Genomic DNA, 17,285 nt, shown 5'->3' with positions numbered 1-17,285 from the left:
GGGAAAGGTGGGGGCCGGTTCTGTGGACCCCCACTGATTAAGACTTAGTTCTTCTGATCAAGTGGGGCCCTTAACGCATAAAAAAATAAACAAACTCTCAGCCGTCCGATTCCTTTCTATTATTTTGAGCTTCTGATGGAGTGGGCCCCGACTCCAACGTCCCAAGATCAGAATTGAAACTCTACACTGACACATGTTCGATGGTCAACGGTCCTACCTGCATTCTCTTGTTGACAGCTGCCTGTTATAATATTTATTTTTTGTAGAATGGGAAAATGTACTTTAATGACAATTCTACCACAGCCCCCTTTCTGAATAAAAAAGATTCGGTAACGGCTGTTGAATGGAATGGCCGGGGCTTTGCCTTGGCTAATGGCTAAAGACTTTAAATTGTTTTAATGGTGAAAATGATAGGAATTTTATTGTATTGAAAAATCTCATCCTTAGAATTATGAAAAAGTCCCATATTTGAAATGTGAGAAATTTAGTTTCTATATATAAAGAATAACTAAATATAGCGTAAAGAAACAAATAGACTATATATATATATATGATCAAGAAATGTTGGTATAATCTATGATAGTTTTGAAGAGGTAAGACTATTCTATACTTATATTTTCCTGAAAATCTTATTAAAGTCAATAGATATTATTTTGTTTTTGGATTAGAAATAAATTAAACACAGTTAATATACATATACGTTTTAATTAAAATTCCAATCAGCTAAGCTTTCGTATATTGGTGAGTAATTAATAAAAATCAAAGCAGTTGATAATATTCATTAGTTTTGAGTCTTTTGACCCAAACCATGTTCATATATCCCTGGATTTTCTGAACAGTGATCATAACTCCCCACTACCAACACAAGCTAAGTATTTGAGTAGTTCAATTATTTTCTTTTCCTGTTTTTAATTTTGTTTTGCCATCGACTTCAGCGTCGATTGTGTGTTTTGTTTTATAATTTTTAAATTGCAGAGAATCTCATATATTTATAAAATTGAACAAAGACTATAACTGAGATCAGCGATGGTATAAATATACCATAAACATATATGAGTTTTTTTAAAAATCGAGATTCATTTTTTAGGTGTACCTAATCTCACTATTGAGAGGAAGGGGTTAAGATTTTAATGATTAAAAGATTGGATTTTAGTGGTGGATTCTTATCTTTGTTCCAAGAAATGAAAATTGGGAAAATCATAGCAAAATGATAATTAGAAGAAGAAGAAGAGAGAGAAAGTGGCTAAAGACTATACAAGGTGTTTAGTGGCAACGAAGCCGCCTCACCTATCTACGTGTAAGTTTGCATGGAAATGCCAACAGTAAAACTTCAAACCAAGTGAGGGTATTTTCGTCATTACTAAGGACATAAATAGGAAACTCGGACAAGGAAGCTAAACTCAGGACTCAAAAGTGGTTTTCTCGTATTCAGAACAGCGGTTTCATTTAAGTCTTGAGTTGTTTATGGTTTTTCTTAAGATAGAGAGAGTTGAATAAGATAGCTTGAGACCGCTTTATCTGAAACTGTTATTTTTTTCTTTGTTTTCTTTTCGCTAAAACTCAAAAATGGTTTTACATGAAGTCAGGTAAGTCTAATTTATAGAGAGAGAGAGAGAGACAGATAGCTAGTAATAAAAAAGGTTTGTCTTTTGTTTCTTTGCATTCAATTCCATTCTTTCTTTTTCTCTGTTCTTCTCTTTCATTCTATCTTCTTTTCAATCATAACCGACTCTCTTTTCTCTCTCTCTCTAGATATTGATTGTGGTGTAATTAAAAATGATCTTGAAAACAGCGAAGAGATTTTGGTTCTTGTTTATTAATGGGGTTTTCAAGAGCACTTGATCAAGTTCAGCTTGTAGAAGAGAAAGAAATTACAAGGCTTGGAGGAACTCCTTTCATGGCTAGTAATAATAAAGTCATCACCAATCACTCTACACAACTAGAACATCATCTCCATCAGCATCAACATCAACATCAACAACAACAGCAGCAGCAGCTTCAGCATCAAATAATACAAGAGCATCACCAGATTCCTTATGGAATGATGCAATCGTCATCATCATCCACTATCCCTGGAAACTACATGTAATTTTACATTACAAAACAAAGCCTTTTGGGTTGAAGTTAATCAAGGTTTAATACTTTCTTCTCTAATTTTGTTTTTCGATGTTTGGTGTCAACAGTAGTAGTAAAGATACTGGAACTTATGATCTGGGAGAATTAGATCAAGCACTTTTCCTTTATCTTGATGGACAAGAAGCTTCCGGTGTTCAAGAGCAAAGACGTGAGTGTTTTCTCTCTCAAAATTTCCTCCTTTCTTCCTACAAAGGGTACTTTTTTATTTTCACTCGTTTTCTGTTGGGAAGATTATTCTGGGAATGGTCTGTTTGGGTCACAGAGAAAGCATGTTCAACAGATTAAAATCTTCCAATTCAGTACTTTCTTTGACCAGATCCTAGCTTGCAGAACAAAAGAGTTGAAAAGAATATTTAAAAACATGTTTTCAACTTTCAAATATGAAGAGAGAATTCTCTTGGGTCTTGATTTTATTTCTTTAGCCTTGTTTGGAGCTTGTGTTTTGGAACATGACATGTAAAAAAATTAAACCACTGATCACGATTTTTTTGCGATTTCTACATGTACTGAAAAGGGTACGAAAAGAATATGGGCTTTCTTTGCCTTTTTCACCTTTGTTTCTTCCTTTTTCCGTTTTCATGGCAGAGAGCTAGAAATGCATGACGGTTTCTATACTTTCTTCCTTGCCTCTCATAACTCTCTATTCTCGTCGCCTCTTTTAGTTACTTGGGTCCTCCTTTTGTTATTATCTGTCTCTCGTGGTAATGGAAATTAGCTACAAGCAGTATTATTAATTAATGCATATTGAGAGAATTTGTTTTTGCAGAGAATTCAGGAATGAGGCCTCCAACTTTGAACATTTTCCCTTCTCAGCCTATGCACGTAGAGCCATCATCAACGAAGGTACTAATTCGTTATTAACTCAACTTATACTTCTCTTCTTGATGGCACAATTAAATTATCATGATATTTAATTGTCATTAGTTTCTAATGGTTTTGTTTGTATTTGGTAGGCTGGTGCAGTTTTAGTTTCTTCTACAAATAATAGTGGTTCAAAGAGACCATCCGAGGCGTCCATGGAGTTGGCCAACGCACGAAATGACGCTGCATCTGGGCCTGAACCAGCTAAATCTGTCAAGGTTGGATAAGTAAAAATACATATTATTATATCGGGATCAAGAATAATAGTTTGGTAGCTAGTTTACTGAAAACTGAGATTCTTAGCTATTATTTTTTCTGTTCTTCGTTATATAATTTATTCTTCTCTTACGGCAGCGTGAAGGAAACCGAAAAGGTCCAACATCAAGCTCAGAACAAGAAGGACCCAAAACACCAGACCCTAAGGTGATTTCTTTCTTTAATTGTTCACTTTCTATTTGAAAAAATATAAATGAATACAGTATTCACATCAAATCTCTCCATCAATTGTTCAACGTGTCTCATTATTATTTTCAAGCAGACACTGAGAAGACTTGCTCAGAATAGAGAGGCGGCAAGGAAAAGTAGGTTGCGAAAAAAGGTCAGTCCACAAGACAAAACTGATGCTGTTACTTCTCTTCCAGTCCTAACAAGATAAATTTTAAATCATCATCTTCATTGATTTTTTTTTTCCCATTTCCATCGATCACAGGCTTATGTCCAGCAGCTAGAATCAAGCAGGATCAAACTTACCCAACTGGAACAAGAGCTACAACGAGCCAGAACTCAAGTAAGATTAGATCAACTGTAAAACTAAAGTCTTCTGATTAAGATGAAATCATTAAGGTCAACTTTGTCTCGTATATATATGATCTAAAACATGGGGGTTTCTTAGGGCATGTTCTTCGGTGGAGTTTTAGGTGGAGAGCAAGGGCTTCCTGTTGGCATCAACAACATTAGCTCAGGTATATATCAAAATGTTCCGCAAATTAACTCTTCTTCTTTATTATTTCGGTTTCTGTCACCTCAAACTTACCCGTCAATCTCTCCCTTGTTTAGATGCTGCTGTATTTGACATGGAGTATGCACGATGGCTTGAGGTGCATCATCGTCTAATGTGTGAACTTCGAGCAGCAGTACAAGAGCATTTACCCGAGAATGAACTTCGGCTCTTTGTAGACAACTGCTTAGCGCACTACGATGAGATGATGAACCTCAAAAGTATGGTGGCTAAAACGGACGTGTTTCACCTTGTTTCTGGCTTGTGGCAGACTCCGGCTGAGAGATGCTTCTTGTGGTTGGGTGGATTCCGGCCATCTGAGCTCATCAAGGTAAGAACTTAAATTCACTACATATTACCATCTTCAAAGTAGTTTCAATCAACCACTTATTTAAGTGTTTATTTTTTTCTTGTTAATACATTAGTTTCAAAAGTTAGCTACGAGAAAAGTAAGCACATAAAGCACTAAAAGTGACAAGAAAATGACAAAAGTCATTACCAAAAAACCACTAAGCTTGAATTAGGGTTTGTTAACTAACCCTACTTAGATTTATACATAAATCTGAGTCCTTCAGAAGAAAAAAGGAAAAAAAAAAAAAAAAAAAAAATAGATTTCCTACTTTATTTCTTTCTCTATTAGAAACAACAACAGAAACTTTCGTTTTTATTGCATGGTGCAACTTGTCGGTGGAATTGGTAAGAAGATCACATAACAAAAATGAATATCAATTAATGACGAAAGGCATCATGAAGGTTTCTACAGTAAGGCTTGGTTAGGTACCATTCTTATAAAGTTGTGTCTGTTACTACAACTTGTGGTATGAAAAAGAAAGAGAGAGAAGGAAAGAATTGCACGGGTCTGGAAATACTCTCTCATCTTCTCTCCCTTTCTCATTGGTGCCAACAAACACTCTTCTTCTCATGTTCATCTTTTTCTTTGGTTTGTAGTAATAAGATCCTAATGCAAAATCTTAACCAAGAAAATTTTATTCTATGCAATGATAATAACATTTACACACATTATTTTCCATTAATATTCACGTTAGGCTACATCATGGGCCAGCATGTTTTCCGATACAAATTATTCTGATAATCTAATTACTGGGTTTATGTGAATAATTCAGGTTATACTGAGCCAAATTGAGCCATTAACGGAGCAACAGATCTTGGGTATATGTGGACTGCAACAATCTACACAGGAGGCTGAAGAAGCTCTCTCCCAAGGGCTTGAAGCTCTTAACCAGTCTATTTCAGACACCATAGCTTCTGATTCTCTGAGCTGCCCACCTAACATGGGTAATTACATGGGCCAAATGGCTGTAGCCATGAACAAACTCTCCACCCTCGAGGGTTTTGTTAGGCAGGTATGTTTATCATTCTTTTAACTCCAAAGTTAGTTCCTAGTCTATTGCTACTTTATCTGTTTGTAGGACCTCCGTGCATGAATTATGATATTTTTTTTCTAAAACGATGTGGGGTATGTGGAACCCAGACTCTTGTGCTGTTTGGGTTTGGAAACCTAACCAATTTAGAAACTACTCATGGGGTGGCTAGATGGTGGTTACAATATGGTATCTATCTATAGATATATAGTTTTTTTTTCTTGCAATTCACGAGTTATTGAGGTACATTTTGATAGCAACACAGTACAGTTAAGCCCTTTCTTGCGGTCTGTTAGTTTCCCAAGAAAACTACGCCCGTGCCCTTCATAGTAGGAAATTAAACCAACACCCATGTGTCTTATTTAGTAGAACAATTGGGAGTTATCAAAAATATCTAATGGGATCGGTTTTGCTGCTATAAAATATAAATTGAAGGCATAAGCAAAAGAGCTAATTAAGAGAATATGCAAGCAAAAGGATTGAAGCTTAATTACACAATAACCGCATCTAGGCATGACTTTTGTCATAAATATTGTCCCTATGTGTGTTTTTGTTGAAATTACAACTTCTTAACATTAGAGCTACCCGAGATTAAGACTCAGTTAGAAAATCAAAAGCATGATTTTCACCTGTGATGGTCTAGTAGTATGAATCCGTGCGCATGACCGCATATTCACTTGGAAAAGATATGGATGGCCCATATATTTTTATGATGTCACGGTCGTAACCGTTTGACTAAAAGCCACCGGCCTCCCATGTAGACTATCCCCACCATAACTTGCTTTTTTTACTGTTCACAGAATTAGCAGAGACATGAAAACACTCAAAGAGTGGACCACTACACATGCACAACACAAAACACACACACAGACACACATAATTCGAAAAGGAAGGTTGGCTAAGTCAGTAACTTGATTTCTTCTTCTTTGTTCCATAATGGAAGTTTTGACCTGATTGAGTAAATGTTAGCTTGTACTCAAAATATAGATTGCTTTGTTGACAAATACATGCATAAGAAAATTTCAAGTGATGTGATAGTGTTAATTAACTCTCTCTTTTGAGGAAAAATAAAGGTTTCTAGCTAGCCTATCATTCTGAGGACTGAGGGTCGGGTGGGTCCAAAGATTGGAATGCATGGTTCGGCTACAGAAATCTTGTATCCCACCAAGGAAAATTAATTAGGGATTCATTAGATTTGACATATGGTCAGGATAGTTGAGTGGATTTTTGATGAAGAATTTACCAACAATGATATAGCAAGTCTTTGCTAGCATCATTGCTATTAGTACAATACAATCACCAATATTGCAGCACTCTGATATTTATGGACCACTTCTTTGTGAATGCCACCAGCTGACTTATGATGTCCAATTTACTGTTTCAGTCTTATCTAGATTATTGGATTTTATATTCTAAGGGTTGGCTTGAACTTTAATTATTTACTTTGGAATTTTAATTTTGCTGCTATCTGCAGCTCTTTCTTTCAAACTTCTGGACAATTTGGTCAGTACGACCATACCACAATCATTTACCAAGAAAATGAACATACCTCAACAATATTTCACATCCAAATTTTGCTAATTCCTTAAACCTTTTGACAATTGTAACCACTAATGCCACAAAGTCATGAGTGGATGGGTTGTGTAAACATGAAGAACAAAGTTTATGCTCAATATTCCTCTTAAAGTCAAATTTTAATATTTAATAGTTTTACAATTGTTATCTAAAACTAAAAGTATTCTTTTAATTTTTAAACTTACAGGGAGATAATCTGAGGCATCAAACATTACACCGGCTGCATCAACTTCTGACCACCCGTCAAGCTGCAAGGTGTCTTCTGGCGATTGCGGAGTACTTCCATCGTCTCCGAGCTCTTAGCTCTCTCTGGGTCGCTCGCCCTCGACAGGAATGATAACAACCCTACACTACTGTCGCTAGCTAGTTTTTATATTTTAAGTCTCTTAATTATCATTGCCTTTTTTTTTTTTTTAACTTCTTTTCTACAGAGAATGTATAGATAGAAAAATAAATAGATTATTAAATTTAAAAGCAGTAGAAGTAATTTCTCCCTCTCCCTCTCTCTCTCTCTCTCTCTCTCTCTCTCTCTCTTTAAGAGATTCATAGTTTGAATAATTACGTTGGTATATTTCTGACTTTAAGTAATGGAGAATGAGACAAGAGAAGAAGAAGAAGAAGGTGGGTTTGATTAGTGAGAGTAAGACAAAAGTTGTTTGGTCCTAGGGAGAAAAGACTAAAATGTTGTGGTCTAGGTATTGCTGCATCTGCATGCATACTTTTAGGTGGTGACCGATCCAAGATGAGATGCATGCTGACAAACTCCCTCTTATATCATCCATCACACTTAATTTGTTTGCTTTTTCTTATATAAGAAGACTAATGGACCATTTTCATAATTAATAACTGGCTGGTGTAGAATAATGTCAATACAAATTTCAAAGGCAGGAATGTAATACATATAGATTGAAATTCATGTTTTCAGGTTCGGGATAAATCGTGAATCGAGTGATCACTCATTTTATTCAATAGTTCACTTTTATCTATCAACCGGCATCGACTCCCCCCTAATCACGTCAGCCCATTGTTTTTCTTTTGTATGTGTACTGCAGTCTTAATTAATGTTAGATGCGTTTGATCAATATCTAAGATAGTAAATTATTTTAAAGTATGGACTTGGATCGGTTTAACAAAATTGTCAAGCCAGTTCTTACAACACAAAATAGCAAAAGGAAGTAAAAGTCGGCATTCCAATGTACATGGAAGAATATAAACGAATGACTGGCTAGAATGTAGAAACTTACTGAAATACTTATAATTCATGGCCCAGAAAATCAGCAATGAATTCCATAGAGCTCTGAGACTTAAAGGATGGCACACGTACAATATAATACAAATAATTAATAAATTTAGATGAATAAATTATATAGTACACGTCCAGTCCCATAATAAATTATTGTGAATACATGGATTTAATTGATTATTATCTATATATATTAATCAGCACAAACAATACGATAATATTGACGAGATGATTGAAGGAGAAATTAAAAGAGCGCTGAAAATATAGTTGATAATAATTTCTTTGCGGCACGAGCCCGGCCCATTCAGGTACAGTTACCCGGTCCGGTACAGTCCCATACTGCTTTCTTCAAATATCATATTATTGCTCAATCCGTGGTGCTCTCTTTCAAACAAATGGCATAGAAAGAGCGGAAAGCATTTAAAGAAATAAATGAAGAGATAAAAAATTTACCTTAATTTTATTTTCTTCCATTTTTCCTCCTTGTGTAATTTCCTCATAAACTGACTAAACTAAACAACTGCATAGCAAATGCTCTTAGACATGAATGAAGTAGAGAACAACAGAGAAGTGACAAGTGTCTTTCTTTTCTTCCTCTTTTTTTTTTTTTTTTTTTAACCTTCTGTCTTTCTCCTATACATGGTTGACAATATAAAGGGGATACAAATATGATTAAAAAATTCAAGTTGAGTATTTGAGAGATTAAATGAAGTAATTGAAAGAACCGAATTAGATGACGACACAATAAAATATTATTTAATTAAATTTTAATAAGGATATTAAAAATATACTGTTTTTTCTTTTCAAATCAACAAATTAAATATCTAAAGTATGAGAATTTTGGGACTAACCTGCCATGGCGGAGTATACAAGAAATGACAACCGAGATACAGTTTCGTTATTATTTAAAAACAAAGAATAACAATCTAACTTAATATTTAAAGTGATCAAATTTAACAAGGTTATCAAAGGCTCTCTTATACCCTATTTCGGACTGTAACAATTAATTTAACATGTCAAAAGAAGTTTGCATTAAAATAATTTGTAATATGTAAATTGTTGTAAAGAATCGTAAACAAATCAAGCAAACATCAACCAACAAACACACAATCAACGCAAACCAAACAGATTCAACACACAGTATTTACCATGGTTCACTTGTTCAATTTTGAACAAGCTACGTTCACGTTGAGCTCCAGAATATGGATGCTCGCTGCACTTTCTATTTCGATCAAGAACGATTACAACCTCACCTCTCTCTCTTACAAGATTTCAACCAAGATCAAATAGGATTTGAACCAACAACAGTAAACCTACAATATGAGATAAGAACACCTACACCAGATTCCCTCCCCACTAAGAAACACAACTCAATGGACAGATTCCCACAGATTTACACCCACACGAACAAACCCTAATCTTGAACCCTAATTTGTAACTCAGAGAGATATCAAAACAGAGAAAAATGCGTTAATCAAAACTGAAAGCATCAGCTTTTATTGGTTTGACTCAGCCTTAGTCTTTAGCGTGAGATCTGGATTCAAACCAACGATCAGGATTGAGCGTCGGTTTAAGTCACAATGGTGTCGTTTGGAAATTCTTGGCTTAAGTTAAACGGTGTCGCTTTAAGGCTTCACATTTAACAGTATCAATATATATTTATGCACAAGCAATATTTTTAATTCTAACCCCTAACAAACAATTTCTAAACAAACAATTTTAATACTCTCAATCGAGATTTAGAGGGCAGCCTTAGCTAATTACCAATTTAGTTTCTAACCTACCGAACCCAATCCAATCCAACCCAAGCCCCAATCTCTCCCAACCGGGCTTCCATTGGGCCAGGAAGCCCATTATCTGACAAATAATATCAAAGGTCCAAAGACTCCAAACACGAAACAGTTTTTTTAAAATTTTAATTATAAAGTGTCTAGGGTTTAAGCTTTTTTTCTTCTCTAAGCTAGTCTCTTTGCCGAAACTCTTATCTTCAGAGAGAACAGAGAGCGGCTTCAACGAAATGGCTCCAAAATCCCTGAGAACGAGCCGAAACCCAGATCTTATACGTGGCGTTGGAAAGTTTTCCAGATCAAAGATGTACCACAAGCGTGGTCTCTGGGCAATCAAGGCCAAAAATGGCGGCGTTTTCCCTAAGCACGAGGCCAAGCCCGCTGTAACTGATGCGGCTGTCACCAAGCAGCCCAAGTTCTACCCAGCTGATGATGTTAAGAAGCCACTCGTCAACAAGCGCAAGCACAAACCCACCAAGCTTAGGTAAATCAAGAATTTTTTCTACTTTATTTGTTTTTGGGCATCAATTTTTTTGTTTGTGTTATGGTTTTGATGTTTGTTTTGGTGGATGTAGGGAGAGCATTACAACTGGGACTGTGTTGATTTTGTTGGCTGGGAGGTTTATGGGCAAGAGAGTTGTTTTTCTAAAACAGCTTCCCTCAGGGTTGCTTCTAGTTACCGGTCAGTTTAATTATTATTATTATTATTATTATTATTATTATTATTATTGCTAATTTGAGGAATTGTAGTGACACTGATCCGTTTTGTGTTTTTCAATCGTATGGAAGTTTTTTTTATGAGATGTAATGAGATTGATACTGGATGATTAATTTTCACTGTAATTGGTAAACATTAGCCGGCACATTTATGCTTTTTTTTTTTTTCCCTTTAAATATTGAATTCTCAGGTTCACTTATATGCTTGGCATATTTGATCTGCCGACATATGCAAATTTGTTGATGATGATGATAATTTAAGAAATATTTTTGCCTTTATGATTAGGAAAATATTTTTTCTACAATGTGCTTTTCCGTTCTTATCCCACTATTGGTAGGCGTTCAGTTATTATTTTTGTCCTAGAATATATCATTCTCCTTGACTGCAACGTAAGAAATCTTTCAAGATATTGATTGTGTTATTCTACTCTTGGAAGAAGAAATTAGACTCTTTGATAATCTTATCCCGTTGATATTTTATGAATCATGTTTTGTTTAGTGATAGAATTCTAAATGAATTATCTGAAGAAATGCAAAATATAAAGCATTGAAGTGCACTTCTCTTTATAAACTTGTTTATGAATATAACTGTCTTTCTTTTATGGAAGCCCTGTGTATATCATTTTAGTGAATGTGTTGTGCTTAGGCATGCCTTCTTTTCTTGTCTGACTATCAATTTTCTCTTTGCTTTATTGGTTTATACTTGGTTTTTGCCGACTTGCATGCTTTCTTTCTTCATGACAGGGCCATTCAAGATTAATGGTGTTCCTCTAAGACGTGTAAATCAATCTTACGTGATTGCTACTTCAACTAAGGTTGACATTTTTGGGGTCAATGTAGAAAAGTTTGATGACAAATATTTTGCCAAGGAAGTTGCCGAAAAGAAAAAAAAGGGAGAGGGAGAATTTTTTGAGGCAGAGAAGGAGGTGAGTTATATCTTTCATATACTTGCTTCCTTACTAAAATATGTTGTCTGTGACTTACTGCTCTGTTGCTTTGACACAAGCATAGGGTTAGGTTCAGTTCAACAGACATCTTATACCAACATAGAAAGATCCTTGAGAAAAAGAATTATGATTGTGCTACTATTATTCATCTTAGCTCTCCAAAATTTGATGGTATTGGATTTTACTTTGAATGGTCATGTTCAAATGTGTTGCAACAAATTAGATTTTGGTAACTCAGTCACTGTGTGATGTCAATAACTTCAAAGAAAAATTAAGTAGTCAAAAGTTCTTGGGGGTCTGTTAGGTTCATCATAGTGTTTGTAATTTTTCTTAAAAGCATATTCTAGTTTGGGTTTATCGAGTCCATTTTCATTGGGTTTTTTGTCAATGGACTGCAGGAGAAGAAAGTGCTCCCGGATAACAAGAAAGATGATCAAAAGACAGTTGACACTCCATTGATAAAATCCATTGAAGGAGTCGCAGATTTGAAGCCCTACTTGTCCGCAAGATTCTCACTCAAGTCAGGCATGAAACCACATGAGCTTGTCTTCTAAAGGAATTCTTCCAGTTACCTTGACAAATGCTTTTTCTTGAATTCTTTTCATTTATATTTATGGTGATTGTATTAAGAAGATTTTGTGAACCTAAATTTTGCATTAGCTAGTATCGTTTTATGGAATGAATTTTGGTTGCGATTATGGTGGTTTATGCTTGATGAGTCCCTAGCGTTCTTTATTTTGGGGCTATTCCTGTAAAATCACAATGTCATCTCTTTTGCGAAAGAAAAAGATCTACACATTCTAATTGTTCAGAACTTCGTTCCGTATGATAAAAGGGAAACTAAAAAGGATGCTGAGAAAAGGTTTACTTGGTGCCATTTAATGGGTGGAACTTCGTTTCAGACTTTGATTTTAAAGCAGATTTTTCCCTGGAAAAAATAGGATTAACATGGTTTTTTATTTTTTCCGAACATGATTATATTTATTATCACCGTGGAAAGTGGAAACTTTTATTTCCTTTTGGTTTTATTAGGTCCTATTGGTTGTAATAAATCAAAAGCTTATCTCAAATTCTGTAATGGCTTGTCCACATTTAGGTTTTGGAGAGCACATGGTAAGAAGCAGTTTAGTAAAGCGGCCTTGTTCTTGCCTATGTTTTAGGAGAAACTCATAAAAAATGAAGTTGAAAGTAGTAAACAACTGAAACGAAACGAAACAAAACATTAGGAATTGAATTCTTACAAAAACAGTCGTACCAAATTAAAGCCAAGAAAAAAAAAGAAAAGAAAGACAATTCATATCATAGTAGAGTCTTCGTATCATACTCATAGTAGAGTCTTCTTTCAAAGCATGCTGTCAGCACGAGATGGTAATCTCCTGAAGAAATTGCTTGGTATGGAGGGATGCTTACTTCGAAATCTAGGATGTCGTAGCCAAATCAAGCCCGCAACCAAAGCAACTATTTTGAAGGGTGTCACATACAGCACTACTGCCGCAATGAGGCAGAAAATTACAAAGAGGCTGCTTGCTCTTGGGTCTCTCCAGCTCAGCAGTGCCTGAAACCTCTCCCCTTGTGTCGCCATGTCTCCTACTACTGTCTGTATCCTTCCTGCCACACTTCTCAGTCTATCATACCTCATACGCACAACGTCTTGCTGCTTAGAAGTAGGAAAAGTATCAAATTCTTCATCTAGTTCATCTGGGTGAACCGCTTCTGCCCATGAAAGTTTTGTATCCATATGAGGAGGATGCCTTGGACGGAATCGGTAATTCCATATTCCGATCAGGAACATGTATAGGAAAATTGTTGGGAGGATTAATTCCGGATAGCAAATCAATATGAAAAATAGAACATGAACAAGGATTGTAGTTACTGGGTTCTTCCAGTAACGCACTTCACCAAGCCACTTGCTCATAGAGATTACACCCGAAAATAGTGATACAATTCTGAAGAAGTTAGCTTTGCTTCTTCTCATGCTCCACATATGAGAATCTACATCCAGCATATACTCTACTACCTCTTTCCTTAGCGGTGGCTCAGCCCGGCCAAGCCTCACAGCTACTATATTCATGGCCTGATATCTCAGGCTATCTAACTGGTTAACGGTGAAAGGATGCAGATAATGCATTTTTGGCAATAATGGGTGTCCGTAGAGGTAGATCATACTTGCTAGAGATAAGCAGGTAAATCTAACTGCTAATTGGAGTTCCCCCATTTTCTTCACCCCTGATGGACTTAGAACAAGGAGTGGATAGGAGTGTGTGTAAATCCTATCTGTTTCTAGGGTTGATAGCCGGATTCTAACCTTCCCAATTCTTGAATCAAGTTTTGCTCCACTGCCCGATGCTGGTTTTTCATTTCCACCCAAGTGACAGTTGTCGAATACCCCCAGCGTGATCACTGTGCAAGGGTCGTAAACCTCCCAAGTGTACTGCTCGTTCCATTTTGGGTTGAAGCTTTCAAGGAATGTTCTGGTTCGCACCCACTTCAGGCCATATTTAGCAACACAATAGGCATCTGTGGTTCCCCTACCATCCCTCTGTTTCATTGGGAGGAGCCCTTGAGCGCTCAAGATACCTACTTCGAGGATCCCGATTGGCTGCTTCCATAGCTGCCTAGCAGTGGGGCGTTGGTCGCTTATATACATTGTTGATTCATCTAGAACATGATAAGCACCCTCAAGGCAGGCTCTCAGATGAATCCTGCTGGAGAACTTGAGTTCATGCCTTTTATCTCCTTCTATGACACCAAACCCAAATTTTTCGAGATTGAACCATTTGGAATGAACCGGGCGGTGATCCAAGCGCCTCTCAAATTTGTTGAGTGGTATACGTATCTTTCCCATAATTTCATCTTTTGCAGGTGTCACTTTATTTTCAATTGTAAGTACCAACTCTTCTTCAAATGGTTCAGCTGCAACAAAGATCAGATCCTCGTTCCAGAGAGGGTTAGTCGTTCGGGTTGGACATAACTTGGTTTTGAGTATCTGGTTTCCAAGTTGAGCCTTCACAAAAGCTTGTGGTAATTGGCTTCTGTCATGTGGCTCTACATCCTGAGCTTCAATCACGTTAACTCTGAGATACCACAATTTGGGTGAAACGTAAACTTTTGATCGGGTATTGAAAACACCCTCTCCATGAACTGTGGCAGCATCTGAGTGCCATGCCTCAGGGAAAGCTTCATCAGCTTGTGTCCCCATCCAAACTGCAAGCATAATCTCTCCTTTCACCTTGCTATCACCTCGACGGTTTTCTAGTCTGTACCATTGTGGTGCCAAAGGGCTATCTGGTGGAACCCTTGTAGGCACTTCATGCATGTCAAATAACACCCTCCCTATGTACTCATCTCTGGCCACCATCTCTCTGTCCCTGACAAATACCTCAAGAACTGACGACTGAATCTTGTCCTTGGAGAATGCAAAAACCTCTTTCCATTCAGGGTTTGTTTTCTTCTCGAAGTGCTTTGTTTTCCCTTTGTAATTTCCAACTTTCACTTCAACGTAAGGATCACAGTTCCCGGTCAGAGGGTTTGTAGGAAGATCTTTGGCTTTCTCAACTCGAACATACAGATAAAACATCTGTTCAACAAGATCATAAGTGCTTGTAGCTCTTTCACTGCTTATCCAACCGCCTGCACCGCGTATCCCTCCATGTGGCCATCGTTCTCCAAGCTGTGGCTTTGTGTCTTTCAATTTATAGTCTTCTTGATGATGAGGAGCAGATAGTGGGTTCATTGTCGCTAGCTTGAAGATACCTCTTCTGGCGGTATTCTCACTAAAATTTCTTCTTGCTGCAAAAGCTGCAAGTTGTTTTTATGTTGGATTGTCGTGACTTCTTCAATCTCCCGTGTCTTTTTATCTGCAATTGCGCCAATGAAATTAGCTAATGCCGGAGCCGTAGATTTCAGCTATAGAAACTGCAGTAGTTTTTACTGCTTTTGTAGCTTTAGTGAAAATTTATTATCATCAGGAATTGTATTGAGGAAGAGATTTTGCAACATATGAAGGTGGGGATATTTTTCCAGACTGTATTGAGGTATGGAATCTAAAGATAAACTCACCTTTGGCATACAAGAATATCAACTTTTGTTAAGAGTTGTTGATAATCATCCCCTTTATTGACTTACTCCCAAGCCATAGGTTTTCTCTTCCCAAGAAAGTTCCGAACAGGGAATGCTCTTTTCTTGTTGTAAGACACATATTTCGGTGTCATGATTTTCAAGGCATTTGGGAATTTTGAGTTTGATGAGTAACTGCAGGTGCCAAAAGGGTTTTAGCTACAGCTTGAGTTCTCTTTTGATTTTAGGAGCTAGCTACAGAGAGTAGATTCAATGATCCCCCAATATTGGACTTAACATTATAAGCATCTGCCACTATCTCTACCAGCTTCATATTGCCTTTTTCCTTGCTGTGCAAACAAAAGAATCTTAATATTAAAAGGAAAAGTTAGGGGAGGATTAGTGAAGTTTTTGATTGAAAAAGTGCTCTCTGCCTGCATTATCAAGTGAGCTGGAGGTGGAGAATTAGTAATGCGGAAGCTATTGCTCTGTTAATTGCATTAATGCTCAGCAGGACCATCAATAATTACCATATAATTATGTGTCTACGGAATTCAAGGAGATTTGATCCTGAAATTTTCACTGGCATAAGATGATCGATACCCCACTTGAGAGGACAAAGATAGACTTTTAGAAATTAGAATAAGGAGAATTAGTGCATGCTCACTTTCCTAGATTCTTTAAGCTTAGTGATCTTATTATACTGTCAAAGATAATCTTTTAGAAATAAATATACAATATATTCTTTCTCCACTTGATGTTACAGTATAATCTTGCTACCACATTGCTTTTCACTCTTTACAACTCAAATATTTTTAGCATCTCAAGTATTGGTTGTAGAGTAATTTTGTTTGAGGCATGCAATGACTTTGGCTGGCCCTGTACTGTATAGACTATTTTTTTCTTTCTTCAGTGGAGCTAACGGTAAGGGAAGGACATAAAAATGATTATAAAGAAAATGCAAAGAAGTAAAGCAGAATGGTGAGCTCAAAGAAAAGCAAAAGCAAAACAAAAAGCTTAAGGGTGTATGACCTTGCACATAAAGATGCTTTTAACCAGTATTCTCCATCTTTATTCCTCTTTAATCTAATTTCCCACTATCAGTTCTACTTTTTTTTGCTTAAACTAAAATATCCATGATGCTTTAACCCAAGGCAGTCCCAGCGGTTGAACATGGTTATGCTCTTGGCAGAGTCTTCATATTTAGGTTTTGGATAGCAATTATGTGTTGACCTGCTAGGAAAAGTAAAAGAAAAAGAGGAGATTGGTTTGAACTTGGGTGATATTTTCTTTTCGGGCATGGACGTGTCATTGATTTCAGAAAGCTGGAAGCCTGGAACTAATATAAAATTTCAAAGATACCGTGACCATCATATCCATGGATAACTTTTTCCAGTAAATTCATCTGTTGAGAAGTGATTGATTGATTGAACTCCACCGTTGAAATGATTTTAATTTTGCATATTCTTAATTATGTGATAATGGATTGTTGGCATAAATTCCCTGTGCCCACTAAATGAAAACTGATTATATTTATATATGCTTCTGCAGTGTTCTGATGCTGTGCTTAGATGATACCTCTCA

The 17,285-nt window shown here is 36.4% G+C and overlaps 3 protein-coding genes across 4 annotated transcripts; 2 read left to right on the top strand and 1 right to left on the bottom strand.

The window, feature by feature from the left end:
• Positions 1–1,483: 1,483 nt before the first annotated feature.
• LOC116117562 (bZIP transcription factor TGA10) lies at positions 1,484–7,376 on the top strand. Of its 2 annotated transcripts, XM_031403572.1 has the most exons (12): positions 1,484–1,637; positions 1,751–2,085; positions 2,184–2,284; positions 2,903–2,979; positions 3,090–3,215; positions 3,352–3,420; positions 3,536–3,595; positions 3,707–3,784; positions 3,890–3,959; positions 4,054–4,325; positions 5,119–5,358; positions 7,139–7,288. In XM_031403572.1, exons 2-12 carry the CDS (start codon positions 1,820–1,822, stop codon positions 7,286–7,288), a joined length of 1,509 nt encoding a protein of 502 aa, XP_031259432.1. In that variant the 5' UTR covers positions 1,484–1,637; positions 1,751–1,819. The 2 variants fall into 2 exon arrangements, with proteins under 2 accessions (XP_031259432.1, XP_031259433.1); XM_031403573.1 differs by lacking the exon at positions 1,484–1,637 and having other exon boundaries at positions 1,686–2,085; positions 7,139–7,376.
• A 2,756-nt stretch (positions 7,377–10,132) lies between these two features.
• On the top strand, positions 10,133–12,361 carry LOC116117565 (60S ribosomal protein L6-like). Its single transcript, XM_031403575.1, has 4 exons — positions 10,133–10,465; positions 10,557–10,663; positions 11,443–11,624; positions 12,044–12,361. The coding sequence occupies exons 1-4, from the start codon at positions 10,212–10,214 to the stop codon at positions 12,197–12,199; spliced, it is 699 nt and encodes a 232-aa protein (XP_031259435.1). The 5' UTR covers positions 10,133–10,211; the 3' UTR covers positions 12,200–12,361.
• Positions 12,362–12,975: 614 nt separating this feature from the next.
• On the bottom strand, positions 12,976–15,935 carry LOC116117571 (FT-interacting protein 1). Its single transcript, XM_031403583.1, has 2 exons — positions 15,705–15,935; positions 12,976–15,502 (listed from the first exon to the last, which is right to left on the bottom strand). Exon 2 carries the CDS (start codon positions 15,376–15,378, stop codon positions 12,988–12,990), a length of 2,391 nt encoding a protein of 796 aa, XP_031259443.1. The 5' UTR covers positions 15,379–15,502; positions 15,705–15,935; the 3' UTR covers positions 12,976–12,987.
• Positions 15,936–17,285: the final 1,350 nt, after the last annotated feature.

This window comes from Pistacia vera, unplaced genomic scaffold (genome assembly GCF_008641045.1).
Source record: "Pistacia vera cultivar Batoury unplaced genomic scaffold, PisVer_v2 Contig818, whole genome shotgun sequence".
NCBI lineage: Eukaryota > Viridiplantae > Streptophyta > Magnoliopsida > Sapindales > Anacardiaceae > Pistacia > Pistacia vera.
The sequence above is the reverse complement of the archived record's forward strand: the minus strand, read 5'-3'. Positions and strand labels throughout refer to the sequence as shown.